General features: G+C 39.4%; 2 protein-coding genes across 2 annotated transcripts; one reads left to right on the top strand and one right to left on the bottom strand.

Annotated features, from left to right (window-relative positions):
- Positions 1-111: 111 nt before the first annotated feature.
- Positions 112-12,132, bottom strand: LOC110043356 (fanconi-associated nuclease 1-like). The gene is made up of 12 exons (XM_089295208.1): positions 10,794-12,132; positions 9,984-10,200; positions 9,416-9,553; positions 8,049-8,517; positions 7,234-7,410; positions 6,418-6,672; positions 5,439-5,534; positions 5,245-5,343; positions 4,347-4,475; positions 3,755-3,860; positions 2,525-2,598; positions 112-251 (listed from the first exon to the last, which is right to left on the bottom strand). The coding sequence occupies exons 1-11, from the start codon at positions 11,926-11,928 to the stop codon at positions 2,564-2,566; spliced, it is 2,856 nt and encodes a 951-aa protein (XP_089151334.1). The 5' UTR covers positions 11,929-12,132; the 3' UTR covers positions 112-251; positions 2,525-2,563.
- On the top strand, positions 12,120-14,842 carry LOC110043343 (uncharacterized). The gene is made up of 4 exons (XM_020748789.2): positions 12,120-12,460; positions 12,728-12,880; positions 13,212-13,258; positions 13,966-14,842. Exons 1-4 carry the CDS (start codon positions 12,225-12,227, stop codon positions 14,691-14,693), a joined length of 1,164 nt encoding a protein of 387 aa, XP_020604448.2. The 5' UTR covers positions 12,120-12,224; the 3' UTR covers positions 14,694-14,842.
- The last annotated feature ends 3,672 nt before the right edge of the window (positions 14,843-18,514 follow it).

The following is an 18,514-nucleotide window of genomic DNA, read 5'->3' as shown; positions in this document are numbered from 1 at the left end:
CTTCGCCAGTGAGCCCAGTAACGTGAGAAGTAGATATTCATTGTCAATCCTATAGAAAATGCCAAGAAAAATGGGAGTCCTGTACCAATGCCAGCAATTCCCAGACTCGCTGTTGTGTGGCAAGCGGGCTGCTGTTCGTAGTAACTGACTAAGATGGCCATGCCAGTAAGTTGAACGAAAAACATTCCAAAAAATACCACTGTAAACACCAACATAGCAATGTCGTTTGCAGGCATCGGAGGACATTGCCACTGAAATAAAATATACACAGAGGATATTACACGGTGACGAAACGATATGAATTTTATGTTAGACTGGCAAAAACAAGATTTCATGAGTGAGCGCCCTCGGAAGGGCACCAACTTGGCGTTACCATACAAAGCTCTATTGACTTGGGTGAAACACTTCTCCAGATAACGCGCGAATGAAAAGCCGCACAGACCTAACTCTTGGTCGGTGATGTTGTTTACATATCAATCATCTATCATGTCCCAGATTTTTGACTTAATTGATTGAATGGTTACGATTTTAATTTTTGATTGCGTGACGTTGCAAACCAGCCATATACAACAGAAACCCCCATCGCGAAGTTACAAAACTCTGGGTTAGCTTAATCGGGCTTTGAACAACCCGGCCTAGAAGGATCAATACGTTAAAGCGAACCTTGCTCACGTGGACAACCCAAGCTGCTCTTCGCGCATTCTCATTCCCGGCGAACATTACCTGTTGGAGAACTGGGCACTATCTATAAAAACATTGGCGCAATTTGTCTAGATCCTGTGCGGTTTTCTTCAAGGCCTTCCAGGTCGATTCTTTATTATATTTTTTTAATTTAATTTTTTTTTTTTTCATTCATGTTTGCATAACAATCTGACGTCGCAACAATTCGGTGAAAATTGCTGGAGAAAGTTCAGACAAAAGATTGAGGTCGCATTTGATGTGGGAGACGTTGAAAAAAAGTAGAGGGCGAGCACATGGTGTGGGAAGTCGGAAATCGCTGAAAAAATGCAAACCCTTTGAAATAAAGGAACTTCCCTGCAGCAGCAAGCAAAATACATAGTTGATATTTTCGACCTCTCAAAACAGGCTAACGTTAGGCTAAAGGCATGCCATTGAATAATGCAACTTACTTATCACTGAATCATATTTAAAAGCATTGCATCAGATTTTCCCGATTATAAGGTGCTTGCTGGGATGTTTTTAATTTGAAATTCGGCGTGAACGTTTGTTTGAAAGTAGCTTTGCAATTTAAACCTTTTTTTCAACCGCGCGTTAAATAAATAGCCCGTCTGGACACTAGCTGACTTTTTTGAATGGCGCGTTAAACAGCGCGTTAGTTTGTTAGTTAAATGTAAGCGTAATACACTGTTAAACGAGTATCACGCTTAAATTCAGTGCAGATTACCTGTCTTATCGGTTTGAAAATTCTTTTCGTGCGGAAGTGGTAATTGCAGATCGGGCATCTGTCGGTGTACACAGCACTTAACCACGTCTCTAAACACGACTTGTGTACCTCCCCCATGGTTCCTTTACACCAGCACACTCTATGTAAAGATTCGTTTTGTTCTCCGCCAGTGTTGTGACATATTCGGCACATTGGAAGATCATCCCCCAACGAAATAGAGGTTAAAGAACACGAAACTGGGAGTACGGCTGGAGTTTGACACTCTTCAGCCATCGTGACAGCTTCACTATCAAATGAACTCTTTCATTTTAAGCGAAAGTAACGTCATAATTGATTTCACTACACGGTTGCCATGACTGCGTAAAAGCGCGCGCGCGCTCAGTTCGTGAGGATCCCTGACAGTTTTGTGAAAGTTCATACGAAGTAATCATTCATATATGCCATCGAAACGAAACCGTTTAGTTTTCGCACTCCACACAGACTAAAACCTGTGTAGCTCTCTATTTTTAACGAGGTGCATGGGTACATATATCGAAACCTTCGGACAGTAGGCTATGTTAATTAGGCGAGCATTGCAATGACGGCAAACTTGTTTCTTCATTACGCGAGCTGACATTTTTGGGAGGACATTTAACAGAATGGTGCGTTACATAATCAACAGAATGTCTCATTGTATCCAAAAGGTTTACCTCTTTGCTCATTATCTATGGGTGCAACTTACTTCGGTACGACCCATTGTGTTGCAGCCACAGAATCAGTCACTACAAAGAGTTTGTAAAGCTTCACAAACTCGTTACGGCTTTTCGAGGATAACCTCATATTTATCACTTCAAAGAAATCTCAGGCTCACTATTGAAAACGATATAAAAATGAAGTATTTAAATATGTAAATTATATGCAGTATTCTCAAAATACAAATTAAATTGTCTATGTACACCGACGAAAATATCAAGTCTTACAAGAAGGAAACAAACAAACAAACAAACAAACAGACAAACAGACAAACATAAAACAACGAGGAGATGCAAGAAATCGCTATAACATTTAGCGCTGAGAATGGAAATTTCATAACACCACTTGACAATAATGGTAGGAATGTTTAAGTAACTCCTTTATTACCATTGCAGACTGGGTAATAGTTTCCTCGTCGACTGTATTTTACTTTGAAACTTTAAGGCGCTTGGCACCTACAGCTGAAAAAGAAAACAGATATACTCAGTCGGAGTGGGTATGTTTTCTTCCCTGTTGATCAGAGTAACAAGTGGAACCCTTTTCCCTGGATACACGACCAGGTTTACCAGAGTAAGCAGTACCGAAATAGTACCACTGTCGTCCTATATCCTGGCCAAACAGGTTGGCACTAATCATTAGTTTTCAGTTAGGAATTAATTGTGTACAAACTGGCGTTCGGAGAACAAACGGACAAATAGACTTGCCAACGTATGTAAGTTTCCGAGCAAACGAAGCGAGACGAAAAAAAAATTCAAACAAAACAATCGAATGGTTTAGCGTGGTTTCTGCGCGCGCTGCCTCTAAAAAGTCGAAGAAAGCATTACGTTGGGCAGCTAAAAGGTGAAAGGGTGTAACAAATCGCACCGGCCTGCTCAAAGTAAACGCCAATCCGAAATGAAATCGCAAGCTAAGTGGACACAACATATATTTAGGGTCAATTAAGAATTTTACTTCGATTTCATACAGGCTGCCATCCAGAACAATTGCCTTGAATAGCGAAATACTCCCTTCCATATCTTGGAAATGATAAAACAGTTTCCAATCAATCATTAGGTCCATTCCCTTTACTGATGAGTTTAATTATTCTCATCACATTCACGCCTCACTTTTTACGAGCAACTAACGAGAAATTACATGTAGTTACTACATTACTTTCAAAAATTTTCGGACGATTTTAATTTCGGACAAAGAGGTGTCCGAAAATAAAACCTTCCGAGAGTTTTAAGCGCCCGAAATATTTACAATACAGTATAATATTTATATATTTATATTTTATCTAAATCTTTGAAGTAGTTCCAAAGCTCTTAGTTTCCTTTATGGAGCGAACTCTAGTTGAGACACTGCTTGAAGTGCGTAATGGTTTGATAGAATTTTCCTTATTGTCCCGTCGCTGTATCTATAAACCCTTGAGGGTGCAGAAAAACTATCATTTTCACAGATGTTGTTCCAGTCCAAAACGTGTTTTGTAGGTGTAAATTTACGTTAGCAATGTTTCGGTAAAGTGTCCGAAATTTTAACGTACGAAATTTTTTGCAAGTAATGTACTCTCCTTTGAGACTGAAAGGCAGCGCTAAAAGTTACACTTAATAGGAGAATGATAGTATTTGTATGCCTTACCAGTGACATAACAGACTTCAACATTCGCTCCAAGTGATGCCAACACATCAAGCCAGATTTGTTGCTTAGTAGAGAGCTTGTCTCCAGGTCCCTTGACCTCAGCAATCTGACGGTACAATTACAAAAAAAACACTACACTTAGTTCAGGACCCGTGATGGAGAATTGATGCGCTTTACAGCGGAATGTTCCGTAAGTTTTGAAATTTTTGTATTGTTTTCCAGTTATTCCTTTCCATTCAACAACCAACTAAGCTACATGAATTACATGTATCAGTCGAAGCAAGTTTGTGAAGTAGACCTTAAGAAACCAATACCTTTATTTAGGAACCAAGTTCTCTACAAGGTGGGGATGCTTGGCACTTTGGCAAAGGAGAAATTCCAAAGCTAAAATTCCAATAATTACTTCTTAATACCAAAACCTCTCAAAGACAAAGTATTCCACGCCTTCACGGTAGAGGAATCTTCACCCGGTCCCATGTCAACCAGTGTCGTTCTAAATATATAATTTTTTCTTCTAACACTGATGGTTTTTCTGTTTGTGGTAAATCTGATTCATCACAATCTCGTCACAATACATGTACTTGTATCTTACCATGTAATCCAAAGTAGACGAATTCCACACCACTAGGTCAGGCAAACCAGATCGATGATAGCGATAACCTTGAGCGAACCGAGTAAATATGCCTGATAACACCTGGCCACCCAGACAAGCCACCAGTTGCTAGAGAAAGAGAAAAATTGCTTCAGTATTACAAAGATGCACATGAGCTGAAGCGATTGAAGTGTATTATCCCTGCAGTCATCGCAATACAGATTTGTTAGCATAATCCTAAGACAAGGAAAAAAGCAGATCAAACCATAGTTTGAAATCAATTGAACCTGAAAGTGCTTTAAAACAACAGGGGTTTTATTAAGGGCTGGGCACCAGGCAAACTGACCGGCTGTGAGAATGATTATGGCTGCCTGGTTTGACCATCTACGGGAAAGTTTCTCTCACTTATAAAGAAGTTCAGTTCAAAACATTTTACCCGGCTGTGAAAACCAGTTACCCTCCTGCTGAAAACGTTAATAAAACCCCTGGAACTACAACAATTTTATTACACAAGTCATGTGAGGTACATATAGGTTTTTAGTGTTTGAACCATTGGAGCCAATTCAAGTGGCCCCATTAGGCAGGCACTTATAGTATCCGCTTTCCATAGCATACAGTGACAGAGTACTTCTACTCCCCTCTAGATGGCATGCTAGTCCGTTACAGGGTTACCCCCAGCATTAAATTCTCAACAGTACCCATGTATACACCCGTTGGAGAGAGGCACTGTGAGAGTAAAGCATCTTGCCCAAGAAGACAACACAATGAACCTGCCAGGGCTAGAACCCAGACCTGACCATTTGATCCTGAGTTCAGCACTCTAGGTATTTAGTCATCACATCTCCCAAAGGCTCTTGATAGAAGGCAAGAATACCACAAGATAAAGACTGCTCCACACCTTCGCTTGTTCTACATTTGTGAACCGATCCCAGTTGAGGCCTGCACAAAGCTCGCTTTCATGATTATTCCATGTCTTGACGAGCATTTCCTGAAGTTTCTGAAAGAAGGACAATTAAGTAACAACTATAGTTAGTACCACATATTTGAGTAACTAGCAATAATTAAACAATGAAGAGAGTAGCATCCATCTACCTTGACTGGTGCTGCTGTGATCTCTTCCAACCTCTTGACAATCATTTCCTTGCGGCTGGTGTAAAATGAGTCAAAACATATGTCTAAAGGTGCAGCCTAAGAGCAAAAAATTGAGTGAACAACTTCAAGTTTCTCAACACAGTACACGTACCAATACAATTTCAAACAGAATGGTCGTGAGAATACAGAAAATCATCAAGTACAGAAGCCAATGCCAGGAAGTACAAAAGTTTTGTAATTAATTATAGATTGACTTAACAAAAGCACTCTGGGTAATAGTGATGCTCTTTCCAGTCATTCATGTGTTAGTTCACATAAACAGGTTTACAATGGCTTTCACGAGAATGACAAACAATTTTAAGAATTTTAATCTTCAATGGGTTCAAGTCTGATTGAGCGAAGATAGTAAGGGTATATAAAAAAATATATAGGTCCAAAATAAATTATGCAAGTTGGATAGGAGGCATTTATCATTTAACAAATCTGTTCAGCGAATTAACAAAAGGAAGTGTAAATGTTGGGATGTGGTTATTCTCTATGTCAGGCCCGTTTTTGAATTCTACCTATAATAAAATTTTACAGTTCTGTAGTTCTGTCAATAACAGGGCTGTCACCTGTAGCCTCGTTCTCCACACGCGTAGCAAACTTGTTACTTTGTGGGTAAATTCTATCAACAACAGGCAATTTCACCCATAGCATTACGGGAAAATGAAATGACGGCCCTGAATAATACATGTAAATGTAACAATGTTTTCAAAAATTGTGTGGTGAGCAAGTTGTGTAATCTTTGAATTACAGGTACAAGTAGCTGTACAAATTTGAGTTCTGCGCTCTTCTGTTTATAAATTATACATGCAGTTTCTATTAAACCCAATGGAAACCCTTCTTATATACAGTGTATTTTCATTATGACTCAATGTGCTGTGCTTTAAATTCTTTCTGAACAGATTACAGTTACAGTTGAACTATTATCAAATACCTGGAAAGGACTTCTAAAAACATCAGGAATGACACCTGCAAAAATAATATCCCACATGAACAAGCAGTAGAGTGAGGAGTAGGTTGATCCTTCACCATGGATTCCCTGATCAAATCCCTGCTGTCGGTAATATGACAAGGCATATTCCTCCACTGCACAGAATGCTTTTGTACCATCAATAACTTGGCCACTTTGGTCAATCTCAGGAGAAATGAAGACACCAAGCTCAGCACATCTTGTCCCAGAGATGGTGATCTGTAATCATTAGGATTGGCAAAAAAGCAAGATAACAAAGGAAGGTCGTCCATCAAATGCTTGATTCTAGGATACATGGCTTTTTGTTTTTAGATAAGCTAAAAGAGAACAACAAAACAAAGGGCAAAAACATTGTTTAGAACAATGCTGAATGTTTGGGTGCTTTCTATTATGCCAAAGATTCCAGAAATTTTGCTTGGAAGTCAAACGGAAAGGTCCGTTTTGGTTCCTTCCAACCGGAATATTCTGGATCACCTCTGAAGGTAGTCCACTTTGACTGGTCAGACCGGTCCAACTGCAGGTTGCTGTTCCATTTTGACAAACCGGTTCATTGCCAACCTTCTCTTCACTTATGTAGGGAATTCAGAAAAGGAATAAAAATGATAAGAGTCATTCCTGGTCAGCTGGCATAATGGAAAACATCCTTTGTACATGTACTTCAAACTTGCAAGCAAAAAAAATTAAAAGTGGTAACTAGACTGTTAATATAATTATTTAATTACCCAATTATTTGACTGCTGAGTGTTGAATTATCATAAATTAAACTGGAGTGATGCTTACACTTTTGGACGGGTTTGGTTCCTCTAAATCAAGGTCTGCAAACTCTTCGCACTTTTTCTTCTTTCCTTTTTGAAACGCAGGTGAAGAGAGGATACGCCTAGCTCTCTGTATCAGTGCAAGCCGACGCCCAAATCGAACATGTGGATCTGATAAACCCTGTCTGATAACCACCATAGCCTTTAACAGAGAGAAAATATCAGAAAGTGTCAACAGTAAATAAGTATTTATTAAATATATGAGTTATTGACCAAGCCTGAGTTCAATATGGATGATACATGTAGTGGCTGATATGTAGCCATATCGATCATCAAGCTTGGTCAATAAAGGATTTTACAGGTATTACAGGATAAAGATCACCACTCTCATGTGGGAAACAGTGGGTAATGCCTGCATGGACAATCAATCACAGCACAGGAGTTGGCTCATCTTTTCTAATAATGGGTTACCTGTGGAGCTGCAGAATTATATTTATTTATAAGAAAGTTTACTATGTACAGTAGTTCTGAGCAGTACTGTATGCCAAGATCAAGATAACTTGAGAAAATTTCCATAACAGGAATTTCTCCCAGTTCTAACTTAATTTGAAAGTATTTCAAGTACATTATTGCATAAAACCAATCTGGATAACAGCCTGCATGAACGTTAGTATCTCACATAAAATAATAATCTTTACATGTAGCATCTCACATGCAAAGTTCTCCAACCATGCATCTCTTACAGTGAGAACAACTGACAGCCTGGTTAAGGGGAACACAATCATTTAAATCAAAATATGTCATTAATAGTTGGTACACAAGGGATAGTACAACATGTACCTTTTCAGGTTGTTTTAAATGCTGATGCAAATTCAGCGCAAGTCTGTCATACCAGCGTCCACGAGAATCAAAACAAAACACATCTTGCTGAAGCAAAGTTTGCAGTTGATTGACAGCTTCATCATATCGCCGCCACTTCTGTAAGACTTCAACTCCATAATAACACATCTTAGTGATGGCCCACTCCGCACTGAAGCATCGCAAGTGTTCTGAGAGGAGCACAGCTGAAATTTCTGAATTGTCTTTCAGTTTTGCAAGAATATCACTGAATTTCTTTGATGCTTCAGGATAATAGCTGTATGCTTGCTCAAAATCATTATTTTCTAGTGCTACAAGCATTTCATGCTTTTGCTGGTATGCTTCTGCAAATGTAATGAGACTGTCACGAGAATGGAACACAGGTGTGGGTCTGTCAATCACGTACGCTGGGTAGACAACTTTGCCGATGTTAGCAAGGTAGAGTGTTGACCTAAAAATCAGAAGTACATCTTAGATGAAAAAACAATGTCATAGCATTTGACACAGGCATGGTTTTCTGTCAATTCGTGGCTTGTCTTTTTTTAATATATATGTAACCTTGAACTTTGAAATTTATTTCAGCTGCAAAATTTTCTTACTGAAAAATACAGGTATAAAGCCACAACCTATTTAATATACAGGTAATGTATAATTTATTTTTATGGACATAACCTTTGAAAAGGTAACCTCTACATTCAACATGTCTAGATCCCTTTCCCAGATTTGTTTTCCACCCCCAACCCCCAAACAACAACAACAAACTTAAATATAGTCAGATTGTGTCTTTGGGTGAAGAGTTACATGTAAGTGTCTTACATACTCAAGAGCACAACTAATATAAACAGAAAGGATGAGAATCCTGGTCATTGTGTTGTGTACATCAGTAATACATGCACCCTGTACACGCATGTCAAACTTACACGTCAAAACTGGAAAATATGTGCAACTTAGTCACAAAAGGCCATATTGATATTCTCGGTTTTGGACTGGAACTACCTTGAAATGAGGGCTCATGCAAGGGAATAACATTAAAAAGAGATTAATGTCATTTGCATTTGAAAAGACTCCTGCATCAGCCTCATTTCCAAGCTAGTTCCAGTCCAACACCGAGAATACCAACATGGTCTATTGGTTTTGGTTTTACTTCTGATTGGATAACAAAGTGGCACAAGTCTTTTTTTTTTAAGCCAATCACTTAGTGAAGTAATTACCGTAAAACCGTTACATAGTAAATGTGAAGAAGAAACTTGTACAATCATGTACATGCACCGGAGTAAATTACAACTCTGGTGAGGTTTTCAACAGGTCGGGGTCACTGATCATTGGGACAAAAGGAGCAAGATATTTACAGTTGCTGAGCTTGTCCATTGTTTGTGGTATCCTCATCATCTGGAATGACATTCATGGTAAACAACAACAGCAGTCGGCAAAACACTTCCCTGGGATCAGCAGCCAGTCTGACACAACATCCAAGGGTGTGCTTAGCTCTGTTAGTAGTAAAAATTTTTAAGTGAAGAAGTGAACAAGATGGATTTTAATGTACATACTTGTACATGTAAAGAGAGGCAGAGTGACCCAATAACAATACTTATCTTGGCAGGAGCCATTCCTTCTGCCCAGGTTTATAATTTGGTACAAACAAACTTTAATCTGATCACTGTTATCTGACAAATTGCTAAACTTAGGTAGTGTGTTTTAAGGGAAGAGCAGTGGAAAGGGGGGAGGGGGAGTAAGCACACAAGGTGTACATGCAACTGTAACAATCCATACAGAACGAAAAGTGAGACTTATGCACTGGCCTTATGCAATATGTCATGCTCTGGAAAACCAGAGTCCTAGTCAGGAAACAAAAAGTCATCTGGCTAAGTTAGACTCACATGTTTACATAATTATATTAATATATGCTTAGATCCTTACTTTTTCAAAACAACACCTTTAAGGCTTCCAAAGAGTGTCTTTTGGTTTTCAGCATGGTTTACTATCATTTCTATTGTGTCCTCCTTGGTCACTCCTTTCTGTCCAGCAGATTTTGAGGAAACGTTAAGAGATTTGCCCAAAAGTTTCAACTCTGGAGATGCTATAAGGTTTAACGTCTCTCTGAGTTCTCTGAGTTGACCTTGGTCTTCTAAAAAACCTGCACAGCAAGAGGGCGTAAGTACCAGTAAGTTATGATTGATCAAACATAACTTACAAATCTATGTATACCCTTATATGTACATATAGCTGAATCGATTTCTTAACCCTCAAATTTTTCTGTTCTCAAACCAAAAGATGTTTTGTTCCCGTCAGTCAAACACTGCTATTTTACCCCCGCTTTCCTTTCAAGCCAATTTTTGTTTCCCTTGGAGGATTGAAAAATCCGTTGTATAAGGGTGCAGGTTCCACTCTTTTACAGTGGAATTCCGATTTTCCAAACCTCAAGGGAAACAAAAATTGGTTTGGAAAATCGGTTGTTATAAAATAATGAATCAATCAATCAATCAATCTAGAAAATGTTTTCAGCAAAAATGCATTGTAAGGAACTTGAAAAATCTGCAACTTTCCTTGTACTCCGAATTTAAAACACGTTGGATGGTTTGTGAATCTCTGAGCAGTACTGTACATGTATATATGTACAGTACAGTGTGTCTTGTAACACTTGCAATAACCCTGTACACAAAGTACAGCCTAGCAAGTAGAAATTAAACATTTCTAGTACTAAAAAGAGATGTCCAAGATTAACTTTACCTTTTTCCACAAGAGAGTTTAAAATCGGTGTTAAATTGCTGCTAATTTTTGGGTATTCCAACTTGCTGCACCTAAACCAGCCACGTTTACGTTGGAAAAGACGTATATACAACTTCTGTTCCTCTGGAGACATTCCATTAAATGTATCAATAATATGATTGTCTGACTCATCAAACAACTTCCTGTCGTCCTCATTTGACAATACATTGTTTAAAACTAACTTGAAATTAGCTAGGTAATATGGCTCATAATCTTTGTTTTCATGGTTATTAACATCTTCTGAATTTTCTTCAGCCAGGCTTTTGTTATGTCCTTCTGTTGTGGGACAATTTGACTGATCTGATAGTAAATCCATTTGTTTTGTTTGTAAATTGCCACTGTTTTGAGTCAATGTTTCCTCTGCTTCAGTCACACATTTAGCAAAGGAGCATTGACTTGAAGACTCTTGCTCAGCAATGCCACCACATGCAACATCACAACCATTATTTAAAGTGTCACAATTGTCTTTCTTTCTGACTATCTTATCTGCCTTTTTCTCCAGAGTGGCAATATCAGAGTCATGGATTATTGCAGTTTCTGATGCAGAAGAAACTTCCCATATAGTAGACTTTTCATCCCTTGATTGTGGACGTTTGGCATCAACTTTGAAGCCTTTAGCTGAGGCAGTTTTATCTTGAGAAGTTACTGAAACTGTTCCTTTCTCCTCTGACTCTCTATGACTATTAGAGCCAGGCAGTTTGTTTGCTTTACATGTAGATGTTGCTTTACTTGAACTATGGCTATGCTGTCCAAAATAGCTTTTACAATTGTTATCCAAATGTTGATTTATCTTGGAAAGTATAACCACTTTTCCACACACTGGACAGGAAACAGTCTTTGGGCTGCACGGTTTCTTGAACCATGTTGCTATACTCTTCTTTGCATTGTTATGTTGCGTAGAGGACTCGACGTTTCTATCTGTAAATGGAATCTTCGTACGGTTTTCTTTCGATTCAATGGAAATTTCATCCAAGGAAAGAACTATTTTTTCTGAGCTTTCATCTAAAAGGCAAACGTCTCTGTTCGCGTCTTCTACATCTGTGTTGCTTTTCTTGCGCTTACGAGAAAGAGAAAACCTTGTTCTTTTTTTATCCATTTTAAGGCTCGCAAAACAATGGAAACTTCAAAAACGATACCAACGCAAAATTATATGAAATAACATATTGGCAGTACGGTAATTAGATCCGTAAAATAAGCGCACTGAAGCAAAAAAGTGATTCCCGCCTTCCGCCATTTTGAAAATGAACCAGCAGTATTTCGGGAGCGGAAGAAATCGTGGAGCGGAAACGAGGCCTCGTTACCAGTTCTCTGCCAAATCTCAACAACGAAACAAAATGGCGACGAACAAGTTCCAGCAAATTTTCGTAATACTGGATAGTCTATAATCTTGTGATGGCATCCAGTTCTATTTCAGGGAGTAGCAATCCGTTTGGAGCCACAGAAAGAACGGGAGGTTCTGGTGCTGTGCCGAAATCGTTGAAAACAAATGTCGAAAGTGAATCCATGGCCACCGAGAGGAAGTCAGAGGAACGAGAGCATTTCTCGGCTTCTGAAAGCTTTTACCAGAGAATGGAAACAATGATAAACAAAGAAGATGTGCAGTCTATTCTGGACAAGCAGAAAGAGACGTAAGTGACTTCTGCGTTGATATTGATATCTTCAACAATATGTATCAGTCAATTCCAGCTTTGACCATCTGATCAACTGACCGACTGACCAACTTACCGACCGACCGACTGACTGCCCGACTGACCAACTGACTGACTGACTGACTGACTTACTGACCAACGCACCGACGGACCAACTGACCAACTGACCGACTGACTGACCGACTAACCGACTGATTGACTAGCTGATTGATTGGTTGATTGATTGACTGTTTGATTGATTGACAGGCTAACAAAATTTGAGAAGACAAATGCAAAATTCGGCAGATTCAATGACTTGTCTGCTGCACGATTCCTGCACTTGAATCAACAACTAAGAAATCACACAAAGATGTTGTTAGACATGAAAAAGGATTTGGATTCTGTCTTCAGAAGAATAAGGTGACAATTTTTATTGTATGAATGAAAATAATTTTACTATATCTCATCAGTTTTGTAGTTTTTAGCAAGTAAATTATTTACAATGAAGGGGCTGATGATTTACATGTAAAACTGTAATTTGTTATTGTATGTAATACGAGAGGTGCGTGTAGGTGAGTCCATAAAATCAGTTAACTGCTTGAATTTCTAACTTTACATTCATGTACAAGTGTGCCTATTATAAGTGTATGTAAGATAATCGTGTGTTACAGTAGGTGCTTATTTTGTTGGATTCTGTGTTCATAAGTAGGTGAAAACTATTGATTTGTGTCATTTATTGGATTTTTTAAAGAACTGTTAAGGCTAAGCTGGCAAAGCAATATGGACCTGCATTTCATGGTAGGTGTTGGTACCCACAGGGCATCAATGAGCTTGTTGAGATTTTTCTTGCTTTAATTCACACATTTGGTTTTGATATTAAATTCACCATATAACAGAGCAATTTAAACCCCAGTACTTCTCCCTGAAAATTAATGCCCTGTACATTACCCCCACAAATCATTCTTCGTGTATCTACTTTCCCCTCCCCTGTAGACAACACCCTCCCTGTGTATATTCTCACATCTTCATACTGATTTTAGCCATCTTAAATCATCTCTACCCTGAGAAACTTGTAATCCAATGTACTCTATGCACACAGTCTAATGAGACCTTATGCCTCCCATGGCATGGTAAGGGTTGATGATGATGATGATGACAATGACGATGACGAGACAGTGAAACTCCACACACCCCTAGATAATACCCTATGTATAGCCTACTTTCCTGACATTAAATCTATCTACTGGTATTTTAGTCCACCTGCTCCAAATGAAAAAGAAAGGCTTTTCCCAGCCATTCGTCTTGGTTACATCACCATATTGAATTGACTGTGAAAGCCTGGGAGAAAATCGTTTGGAAACTAGACTACAGTCAATCAAGAGTCCAGGCACTTTCCATTGCATCATCCACTTTACCTTTTTTGTAAAGTCTCATTAATAAAACTCACCTTTTTTCTGATCCTATACATGTCCTCAATTTACCTGTTTCATTTGTCTTGAATTCAGCTATTTCAGCTGGCATACAAAGACTGGAGGAAGAGCTTGGTGCAAGCATAGAGAATGAAGATGTCTCTTCCATGGATACATTATCTGAAAAGCGCAAGCTAGACCATGAAAGTCAGACTTCAGATCAGCAACTTGTAGTCGGACAACAGTCTACAGACCAGGATACTAAAGAAGACATAAGCCAAGAAGATATACCTGTCGTCACATGTAGTACTACTTCAGAGTTGAGGACCCACAATGATCAATCTGAGGACAGAACTGCTGCATCATTAGATATCGCCAGTGCAAAGACCGAGAGAGTGGAGATCATTGAAGACTACTTCAAGCCTGAAAATGCAACTGTAGAGAAGACAGAAGGTTTTAATTCACAGGACACTGACAATGGCTCTCTGAGAGATGCATTAAGTGTCCAAAAGAGTAAAGATATTAATAGTACAGTAGACACTGATGAAATCAACCGGACAATGGACACAAGTGATGTGATCAGGTCAGTTGACACAAATGATACAAGAACGACAGTAGACACAAGTGACCTGATTGGGACAGTAGACAAAGGTGATGCAAGTAGGACATCAGAGCCAGTTGACACTTGTGGGACAGTAGACACAAGTAACATGAATTTGACTGTAGACACAAGTGACGTGACTAGGTCACTAGACTCAAGTGCCGACACAAGTGGGACAGTAGACACAAGTGATATAACTGAGACAGAACAAGAGAGAAAATAGTTTTGCAGCGTCCTTTTTTGTTTCATCGAATTTTCATGATTTTTGATAGAAACCTCCTGGGACTTGTCAGTGCATCTGAAATCAAAATGTTGTAATCACACCAGATTAATGAAAACAGAATAAAGTTTTGTAATAAAAAAAAAAAAAAATCAGCTTTCTCAGATCTCTAACTACTGTACCAGAGGGGAGAGCTGGAATTTAAACTTCTTAGAGCAAATCACTAAAGCATCAAGTAGTTGTCATACTTATATTGCGACTGAATTGCAAGAATTAATCATCATCACCATTATCATCATCATCGTCATCATCATCATTATCTTTAATTTGCCACACCGTAAATGATAAAAAGTAATAACAAAAACAAAAGGTTGTGAGGAGACCCAGAAAACCACCCGGCTTATCGCGGAGCCCACCTCAGTTGTTTTAAGTTCTGGGTGAGCGTCGTCCCGACCAACCGCCTCTGGGTCTCCGAGGATGGTTCCAACAGTGCCCATCTTAGCATCCTCTGGGCCAGGCTCCAGGTAAAATCCCCAGTGTGGGAATAATAAGTCGGTCGAATGCCCCAGGATGGGGACAAGAAAGGAGACAAATGCTTGTGCCCCTGGGGTTCATCCAAAAAACAAAACCGTACTCAAGACTTGGTAAATCGTAACGAAGAAAATACTAACACTGGGTAGCAGCTGGTGTTGGTATATTAGGGCAGTTTTCACTTGACTGTCGGAAGTATTTCGTGTTTACTCGATCAGTTTTGCATTAGCACTCTGCGCGATTCGCTTAAAAAAAAAAACTTGTGTCACTTTGTCATCCAATAAGAAGTAAGGCCTTGAACCAGTCGTCTCAGTAATCATGACTCGCTCTCACAAGTTTTCCCGCGCTCTACGTCTGCTACACGTGTTTGCTTTGATTGCTTCACGGGATTGTCTGTAAACTTGTGAGAAACTGACTAGAGTATTGACTTTGGTTTGGTTCTACGACGCGGTTAACTGAAAACAGCTCTATCTTATACCAATGTACTGATTGTTCATTATTTTTTAGTATTATCATTTTTTAGTACTACTATTTCATTTTAGCATGCATGCAAATTTGATTAAGGCTTATTATCAAAAACCTTGAAGTTAAAAAAATGCTGCATGGAAAATATAATTATGTCGAAAACTTCAAGATGTATGATCGTATATTCAACAAACAAAAAAGTAAAAGATCTTTTTTCATAACCTGACCGTCTCGGGTAATCAGACTTATTGATGCATTACTCGTTATGAAATATTTAACAATTATTCCACGAACGCCCGTTGGATATGAGATAGTAGATAGCCAACGAGGCGCACAGAGTTGGCTATAATCATCCGGCATATCCAACAAGCGCAAAGTGGAATAATTATTTTATCAAAAACGCCCTCAATATAGAAAGTAAAATAAAAATAAGACAGTACCAAAAAGTTACGCGTATGCTCACCATATTCGTAGAGCATGGCATAGATAAACAGTAGCCTCAATTTTGCGCGAAAATATATATGCACGGATATTTGTTCCGCGGACATTATCTGTTCCGAGAAGCGAACAGTTTTCCGAGAGCGTAGCTCGAGGAAAACTGTGAGCTTCAAGAAACAGATAATGTCCAAGGACAAATATCTGTGCATACATTTTTGCGCCAAATGGCGGCTATTGTGTTTATTATCCTTCTAATATTTTTCGCAACACATGCAGTTTTGAAAATTGGAAAATATTCTCGGATACTGCCCCAGTTTTAGCTGGGGAATATTCGGTCACGTGACGTGTTAATTTAGACCAATCGCGCGCGAGCGAAAATATTTGATGGATTATAATGGCTCATCTACCATGATCGCTAAGCCAATGAAAACTCTTGAATTACATTAGGGAGCGGGCTAAACCTAGCTGGAGGGCAAAAGATACGTTGGGTTTACAAGCAGAATTTCACACTCGGAAGCCCGGGACAACTTAATGCGCCGTTACACTCAAAGGGTCTGGAAACAAGCGTAACGGTTTCTCAAGTCAGAATTGAAATCTCGTTCTCCCGGGTTGTTTGCACGCGCAGTCGGGAGTCCTTAGGACACCAAGCCAGTATAGGACAACAATCTGTACTTTATTGTCTTTAATCCTAATCTTGTGGCCTCAGGGCGTTTTCATACGAATCGAAGCAAAGCGGTCAACTGAAATAATAGCATCAAGAAATCACTAAATATCGTTGCGTTTCTAACTTAAAAAGTAATCACAATGATTATGCCATGTGCTCATGCTAATAGAGAGCCTTGAGAACGGTTGAAATCTAAGTATAGCTCTCACTAGAATCACAAATTTACGTAACAATGTAAACATTAACATCAGTAGATTGTAGCTTACCAACGTTCGCGGGTCTTGATTTTCCTATGAGAATTTCGCTCAAACTTGTCTTACGATCTTGAACAGAAGGGCAGTCTTACCTTGAACTGAATGTGGGCTATGTTTGTTAAACATTTAATGCATCAATCACGGTAACGTCAATCAAATGGGAAAATATTTCTCAACCATGTTTACCGGGAGCGGTTACAACAAGTAGAAAGTTAACCTGGGTAGGCGGGTTAACCCTTGGTTAACCATACCTAGTACCTAGAGTGTTTAAAAGGAAAAAAGTTAACCCGCCTGGCAGGGTAGCCCTAGCACACAGAGAGGGTAACCCGACTACCCGGGTAACCCTAGCTGCCTCGTAAACACGACGAAGGAAAAATGAGGAAATGCGTGAGTGCAAGGATGACCCGCTTGCTAGGGTAACCCGCTTGCTAGGGTACTGCCCTCTCTCTCTCCCCTCCCTCTCTCCTTGAAACTGGCCCTATTTTAAGCCGCTCAGGCTGTCCTCCGCATGACAGGATTGATTATTTCTAGACCCTCGTCGGATTTACCAAACCGGGAGTGATCTAAACATAAATTGAAGAAGGTAACCTCGATATAATGAGGCCTACTACGCCGGAGGAATTTTGAAATGCAACAATCATCAGTTATTTTGGATAAATAGTTAGGAAAGCTCGTTCAGAGAAATCACATGATAGGTCATGATAATCGTGACGCCATTGTTTTCGAAAACCTCCGTTTTCAAAATGTTTTCCGTCCAAACGAAAACGCAAAGCCGGCGTTTACGAATTCCTCCGATTTGAGGAGCGTTTTCGAAATGCTCCGTTTTCGTGAAGGATTAGTGTGAACGGCAGGCCTAACCGTAGTGGGGGTGGGGGTGGGGTGGAGTACTCCCTTATATGGGCTTATATGTACGGCCCCAAAGGGTATGGTTTTTCAGCCGTTTTGGTCATAAATAGGGTATAGATTTTAGCTGATTTGGTCATAAATAGGGTATGGTTTTTGCACTCTAGCCTTCATATGGGTAAGTTTTTAAGAAGAAACCGCTTTTTCATCATTATCGAAAAGAAAAGCAACAAATTATGTTTATTGTAACTTAACATTGGTCTGAACTAGGGAACCAATCATAACGCAGGTCTGAAACAGGGTTTTGATTTCAGGGTCAGGTCATAAATAGGGTTTCGAATTTTTGGTCAGGTCGTAGATAGGGTAGGGAATATCGCAGATTTTGGTCATAAGTAGGGTAAGGGTTTTGGGAAGCGGGCCTCACACCCCAACACAATTTTTCTGGAAGTAAACTCCTCCCCCACCCCCCAGCCCCCCGCCGGGGGTTTAGACACAGCATGCATCAGTGCACGTAAATGTCTTAAATGTTTACTTATTGCAGAACAAGGTCATTCTATTCAGGTTTCCAGCTGTGAAAATAAACCTTTAAGGTTTTGACTTTTCGATGTACGACCTGAGACTTTCTGATC

Source organism: Orbicella faveolata, unplaced genomic scaffold (assembly GCF_042242905.1).
Source record: "Orbicella faveolata isolate gen_17 unplaced genomic scaffold, um_ofav_v1 contig_26, whole genome shotgun sequence".
Taxonomy (NCBI): domain Eukaryota; kingdom Metazoa; phylum Cnidaria; class Anthozoa; order Scleractinia; family Merulinidae; genus Orbicella; species Orbicella faveolata.
Note: the sequence above shows the minus strand (reverse complement) of the source record. Positions and strands in the feature narration are given on the sequence as shown.